Here is a 7281-nt window from a genome sequence, read left to right as displayed (position 1 = left end):
ACCACCTGATCCCACCCAGTCTCAGCTCTCTCTTCAAAATGTAGCCAGCTCAGCCCAGGTCACAGGGGTCTCAGGAGGATCAGTTTGGAAATTTAAATGAAAGTGCCACTTAACCTGGTTCCCATGACAACTGGAGCAGGAACAAATAAATACCTGTAATGATCATGCTACATATCTGTTTTGTAAGTACAGGGCTTTGCAAAGTGGATTTTTTTTTAATTAAAGCACTTTTCATGAAATAAAAATATAGTGTGCAAAACAATCAGTATCTATTTCTTCATTTAACAAGCATTTACTGAGCACCCATGTCAGTTACTCTGGGCCTGTGAGGCTCAGGGACAAAGCTAAGATTCTTTTCTGAGGTCCTTAGACTCTAGTTATTTTAATGTTCAAAATGGATCCTAGGAAGTGTCAAAATGTCATCTCTTGGGTGATATTTAATATTCAGAAATTAGATCTCTATTTTTTTTTAACAATGAAAGCAGGTTGTTTGATTTCTATAAATAAATGTCCATCTTCTCTTTAATGTTCATCTGAAAGCTCTGTGGTTCAGTGGTAAAGAACCCACCTGCCAATGCAGGAGACATAAGAGACATGGGCTGGGTTGATCCCTGGGTCAGGAAGATCCCCTGGAGGAGGGCCTGGCTACCCACTCCAGTATTCTTGCCTGGAGAACCCCAGGGACAGAGGAGGCTGGCGGGCTGCAGTCCACGGGGTCACAGAAGCGCCGGCTGTGAAGCGACTGAGCACGCGTGCAGAGGCCCTCCTGCTCTCGCCGCCTCGTGCTGGCAGAGGGTTACAGTCGGTCCTGAAGGGTTCCACCCTTTATCGCTGCAGCACCGTCTGCGGTTAGTCCTGTAAACTCCCAGGCAGATGCCTCCTCCAGGCTGGCCTGAGCATTCCCGTCTCACTGTCGCGTCCTCTGCCTAGATGTGGCCCCCGCCTTCACCCAGCTCCCGGTGGACACCACGGTGACTGACGGGACGACGGCCGTGCTCAGGTGTGAGGTGTCCGGGGCCCCCCGGCCGGCCATCGTGTGGAGCAGAGGTAGGTGGCTCGCACCTGCCTCGGGAGGTGAGCCGGCCGAGCAGGGTTACCTCTGTTATTCCCGCTCACCCACCCGTTCTGTGACGAGGAAGATCCTGGGGAGCCAGACCGGCGAGACCCCACGAGCTCCACGGAGCTCACCGTCCGAAGAAGAGGCACATGCCCCTACCACGCGCGGACAGCTCTTTCCTCTGCAGACCCTCCGTCAGTGCCTCGGGCCGGGCGGCCCCTTAAATCAGGGCGCCCGGTTTCAGCCCCTTTGTGAAGGAGGGCGGTCACGGCTAGGAGTACGTCCTTTGTTACTGTAAGCGAGCTGCTTCCAGCGCAGGATCACCTGCGTCCTCAGCGGACGTGTGCGATGCTCAGTCTGACTCTGTTTCCGTTCCTGTGTGGAGTCGCGTCCCGGGCTGGTCACAGCACCCCGCCCCCCGCCCAGCCCCATCCACACCTCAGGCACCCCGCCACTGAATGGATGGCACACGCGGTCCGTCCTTGACAAGCCCCAGCTGAATTGGGTTCCTCCCCATAGATCATGCTTGATGGACTGTATCCAGGTGAAACCTCAAAACTTGCACTTTTTTCTCACCCAGACAAGCCTTTGGTGGCTTCCCAACTCTCGAAGGGGCCTCAGCTTATAGACACAAAGATCTGGGAAGCTACCGATTAATCGGAAAGAGGGGATTCTTTCATTTTAGATATTTTCTTCTTGTCTTTCCTGATTTAGAATGTAATAATAGCTTTAGATAGAAAATGTATATACACAAAGAAAAAAGAAAATTTATATACAGAAAACTCAGAATCAGCCACTCAGAGGAAGCCATCACATTTATGGATCGTAATTTTTTTAAACTTTTTACTTTGTGTTAAAATTTAGCCAATTAACAGTGTTGTGACGGTTTCCAGTGAACTCTAAGGGCTTTGGCCAAATGTACACTTGGATCCTTTCTCCCCCAGACTCCCCTCCCATCCAGGCTGCCACATGAGGCTGAGCAGAGTCCCACGTGCTGTACAGGAGAAAGACAGCAGAGTGTACATGTCCATTCACAGATCACAATTTTCTTAACTGAGTCTCTCCGCATTGGACAGTTAGGGTGTTCTTGGCTTCGGTTATCCTAACGACTGCTAAACAAACTGCTTTGGTTACTTCCGTGCATATAGTTTCCACTTTCTTCTGATTATTTCCTCGTTTATCTTCCCGGCTGCAGCCACAGCATTGCATCTCCTTGAACGTTACGGTTCTCACGTCCCTGTTTTCTCTGTCGTCCGCAGGAAGCCACATTCTGGCCAGCGGCTCTGTGCGGATCCCCCGGTTCATGCTCCTGGAGTCTGGGGGTCTGCAGATCGCCCCCGTCTCCATCCAGGACGCAGGCAGCTACACCTGCCACGCAGCCAACTCAGAGGGCTCCCTGGACGCGTCTGCCATGCTCACCGTGTGGAGTGAGGACCGCGGCCCACGCGGGCCGATCTGTTACTAATGGTTTAATCAGCACATCGTCTGCGCTTGGGGATGTCAATGTGCCCTTGGACTCCCTAATCTAATCAAAGGAGAATCATTATTTTTACAACTAATTTAGAGAAATCTGTTGAGCAATTAGTCTTTTTCAGCTTCTAAAAGAATAATTAGAAAATGTATTCAAAGACTTAATGGGAACATTTCAGGAGAGAGAAAAGGTTAACTTTTTAAAGTCAGTAGAGTAGGGGTATTATGCCAAACTAGTTCAAATAACAAAACTGAGAAGTTGGCTAATTTTATACAAATCACATGAGAAGAATAGATCAAGAATTCAAATCCAAGGGGAAGTATTTTTCCCATACTGTAATTATAACCAACTAAAACATTCCTCATATATTAAGTATGGACGTTTCCTATGTGTAGGAGTGAACTATAACACTATTTCTGAAATGCAGAATAAATTGTTTTCCAGAACCTAGGGTTTGGATTACCAAGTATTCAGCCTCACCGGCTGATAAACTTTTCCCTCTCTGCTTCATCCGTATCCATATCACTACAAAACATTGTCCAAAACAGCCAGTAACAGTGCTCATTAATAGATTTTGCTAAAGCCATCTATGTGAGGAGAGAAACTTTGAACTGCATGAGTGAGTAATCTGTTAAAATACCTTCCTTGAAGAAAAGCTAGAAAACCGCTTGTGCTTTATTTCACATCTGGTTTAAATTTCTATAATATAGTTGGTGTCCACTCTGATAAATGGCCCTTCCTAATTTATTAGGTTTTCTAAAGATATCACTAGTTTTTTAAAAAACCATGAGTACAGCACCCCCCCCCATATTGTTAAATATTTACTAGAAAAGAGGTTTTGTTCCACGGGATAACCTAATGTGTCAGCCACGTCTGATTCATCCAGCGTCCCTGGAAATAAACTAAGTGTAAAAGCTTCTGGAAAACTGATGTCTGCATCTCTGTAGGTCATTCAGCAGAGCATATTGTGGGTCTGCTAAGATGCAAAATTGTGGTAACACAAGAATGGCTGGCACAGCCCCGCGTGGCCTGGGGTCTCCCCAGGCACCCCCACCCTGTCTGTCCCAGTGGGAGCAAGCAGCAGCACCCCTTTCATAGGCAGGAAAACCGAGCTCCGAGCAGAGGTGCTTCTCTGGATGCCCCACGGGTGAGCGGTCAGGCAGGGACCCAGCCTCCTGATCTGGGCTCCGGGCTCTTTCCTGCCTCAGAGCAGCCCCGGCCTCGAGGTGTGCGGCGTGGGGGCACAGGGCAGGGCCGTGGAGTGAGGGCGGGCGTTCAGGCCTGCAGAGAGCACCGGGTCCCCCGTGCACTGGCCCCGGACTATCCGGCAAGAGACCCTGCAGGGCCGAGCACCGGTTTCCCCTCCTGGTCGCTGGGAGGATCACAGCCCTCGCAAGGCTGTTGTAAGGATTAAGTAAACCCATAAATGAAAGTGCTTTGCAAAGCCATGAGGTGCAGTGTGGACCTTACCAGAATGTTGATCCTCTCGGGAAAGAATCCAGATTCTTCCTCAGAGCGTAGAGCCTGGTAGACACCTGCCTGTGATCTTGCTTCCCGTTTCCTTCTGGAGCGTTCCGAGGTCGGGGCATGACCTGGGGGGTGGGGGACGGGAGGCCTGCCTGCCTCCCTGAGATGCAGATGGGCTTGCTTTCCATTCCCTGAACATCTCTGAGCGCTTCCGTTTACACTCGTTTTGCCAAGGTGACAGGAAGCGAGGTTGTGACGTCAGATGACCAGTTTGTTATCCCCCAACCCCCCACTGAGGGAGGAAGCTCTCAGCCACAGGGTCCTGTCTGAGCTGCAGTTTGTGTCTTTGCAGATCGAACGTCCATCGTGACCCCTCCAGAGGACCTCGTGGTGATCAAGGGGACCACGGCCACGCTGCACTGTGGAGCCACCCACGACCCACGCATTTCTCTCCGGTCAGCTCCGTCAGTTACAGCATTAACATTCCGTGAGCTGGGGCCCTGAGGTAGAGATGAGAGTGGAGAATCTCGGGAGCTTTGATTTCAGCCACAGATCCCTGATTACAGCCTCGTACAGTCCCGGGCCCCTTCATTAATCACACAGACCCCATTTTCCACTCCAGCCTTATGTGTTATTTACAACGAGCTGTGCTCCACTTCATGACTTCAATACAGCGTTTCATGATTTTTCTGCCAAGGTTAATACACTATCTGTAAAACGTGCTTGTCAGAGGCTGATACTTAATGAGAGAAAAATCCAGAGAGATAGAATGGGATTTCAGCAGTGTTTGCACTGGGGCCGGGCTGGACCCGAGGGGTCTGCTCTACCGCAAGGACGGCTCCTGTGTATCAGGCAGAGAGGGAGCACCACGTGGGGGAAGGCCCCGCAGTGATCACCTCGCTTAGAGGAAAACACATGGAACGAGGGGAAGTGGAGGATGTGAAGGCCCGCTCAGGGGACGGTGACCCCGCCCCAGCTTTGTCTGACTCAGCCTGGAAGGTCGTGATGAAGAACCTGACCACCCAGGTGGACATGGGGCAGCAGACACAGGTGGCTGTCGACCACGAGCTTCTTCCCCAAGAGCCACCACTTTCAGAAGAGTTTTTAATTTTCAGAACCAGCCTTGAGCATGCATCTAGAAAGAGGACACGGTCATCCTCGTGTTTCCACTCTGGCCTCAGCCCCAAAGGCATGCAGTCAGCCCTGACGGAACCGAGGTGTCCTCCTGCTTCCTCACATTCCTCTCTGAGCAGGGGGAGAGGGCCCTGACGGAACCGAGGTGTCCTCCTGCTTCCTCCCATTCCTCTCTGAGCAGGGGGAGAGGGCGGTGGACGCATAGACACGTTGCTACCTGGATGTGGAGCCCGGCTGTTTTCTCTCTTCTTGGGCAGCTGTTGGACAAATTGAGAATTGCTGTATTTCTATGTGCCTCTCTGGAGTTCCCCAGAGCTCAGAAATCAAGTTTGCCTTCCTTCCAAGAATGTTGAATGTAAAGCAAACACACAAAAGCCAACGAATTAGAAGATAACCTAGAGAATTCTTGGATCCTAGAGAATTCATTCGTTTCTAAAGGACTTAGGAGTGTCACCCAACACAGGACAAACAGGTATTTTCTGCTGCCCTAAGGCCACGAGAGAAACCCCTCAGATCTGTGCGGTTTCCTTGTAGCTCCTTATGTGGTTACACAGAGTCGGAGCTCACTCCTGAGAAGTGATTAAGTTGCTCACTCTGGCAGCCCCCGCCTGGACACCGGAGGGGTGCTGGCCCTGATTCCCCTCCTTCCCGCAGGGTCGGTCCCACTCTGTCTGCGGGTGATGCCGGACGAGCCGAGTGGCGACACCTGTGCTCTGTGTGCGTCAAGCCTGAAAGAACTGGGCGCGTTTTGGAAATCCAGTCCAGGATTTGGGAGAGGAGAGCCAGCACTGTGATCCCATCCAGCAGTGACCAGTGAGGGGCCCCTGCCCACCCACAGCCCCAGGCTGGCGGGCTCCTAGCGGCGTCTACATGTGAAAAGAAAAGCGTGCCAAAGCGTCATAAGGAATAAAAAGAGAAGAGCGTGCAGTTTTAAGGACTGAATGACTGGGTTTTAAGAAAGCGTGTTGCCGGGGTGTGATGCGTTTTCTTCAGGAATTGGGGAATTCCGCCCTGGGGACTTTTACGCAGCCCTGCCCCCGTGCAGCCTCACTCTGGCCTCCAGGATGTTCCTCCGTGGGAGGGACAGATGTAGTGGTGACAGGTGTGACCACAACCCCTCAGACTGCCCGTCCCGAAGCCCAGGACTGAGCAGTGTCCGCCCTTGTCTTCAGTGTCCAGCTTTTAACTTCAGCATCTGCCTCTGTGTTTCGACCAAGACCTTAGGTTGCTTTCCTTTTTCTAAGGTGTAATTCCCATGTTAGGTAACACCCTTTAAAGAGCACATTTCAGTGGTTCTTACTATTTACTACAATTCATTCACAAAGTCGTGCTGCCCAGGTGGCTCTAGTGGTAAAGAACCCGCCTGCCAACGCAGGAGACGTGAGAGACGCGAGTTTGATCCCTGGGTCAGGAAGATTCCCCTGGAGGAGGAAATGGCCACCCACTCCAGCATTGTTGCCTGGAGAATCCCACGGACAGAGGGAGCCTGGTGGGCTACAGTCCATGGGGTCACAAGGACTGGACACAACTGAAGCAGCGTAGCACACACGTTCACAAGTCACCAAGGGCTCACTTTTCAACAGAGGGTGAAGGTCAGCGGCCGGGGTCCTCACTCAGACCTCTCTGCTTGGCCCACAGCTACGTGTGGAAGAAGGACAACGTGGTCATCGCCCCGTCCAGCAGCTCCAGGGTCGTGGTGGAGAAAGACGGGTCCCTCCTCATCAGCCAGACGTGGTCGGGCGACATCGGGGACTACACGTGTGGGGTGATCTCCGAGGGCGGGAACGACTCCAGGACGGCGCGCCTGGAGGTGATGTGAGTGCCTCGCCCGCCTGCGCGCCCGCCGCTCCTCCACGCTGGTCACACGGCGGTGGGTCGACAACAGGGATCAGAGGCTGCCGCCCCGGGCCGCAGACACCCACGCTTGCAGGGCTGGGGGTTTGGTCATCGCCTTGGGCCTCAGACACGCACACTTGCAGGGTGGGGGTCGGCAACCTTAAAGTCGGGTCGTGTCCGCCCTCAGCTTGGCTGGTTCACGGTTGCTCTTCCTCCTCGATGATCCCCTCCGACCCTGCGTCCTGACGAACTGTTTACCCCGCCCTTCCACGCAATGCCCGTCAGAATCTCCAGCCGGTAAAGGACAGCAGGCCGG

At 52.5% G+C, this 7281-nt stretch overlaps 1 protein-coding gene across 1 annotated transcript in view; it reads left to right on the top strand.

Moving 5' to 3' along the window:
• The window catches only part of SDK1 (sidekick cell adhesion molecule 1), a 478174-nt gene that overhangs the window by 312584 nt on the left and 158309 nt on the right, over positions 1–7281 (top strand). The window contains exons 10-13 of the mRNA XM_010845804.1: positions 931–1047; positions 2317–2484; positions 4348–4450; positions 6768–6944. Of these exons, the coding sequence (XP_010844106.1) occupies positions 931–1047; positions 2317–2484; positions 4348–4450; positions 6768–6944 (565 nt within the window). The remainder of the gene's footprint in view (positions 1–930; positions 1048–2316; positions 2485–4347; positions 4451–6767; positions 6945–7281) is intronic.

Source organism: Bison bison, unplaced genomic scaffold, assembly GCF_000754665.1.
Source record: "Bison bison bison isolate TAMUID 2011002044 unplaced genomic scaffold, Bison_UMD1.0 scf7180017864223, whole genome shotgun sequence".
In the NCBI taxonomy this organism is placed as follows: Eukaryota; Metazoa; Chordata; class Mammalia; order Artiodactyla; family Bovidae; genus Bison; species Bison bison.
Note: the sequence above shows the minus strand (reverse complement) of the source record. Positions and strands in the feature narration are given on the sequence as shown.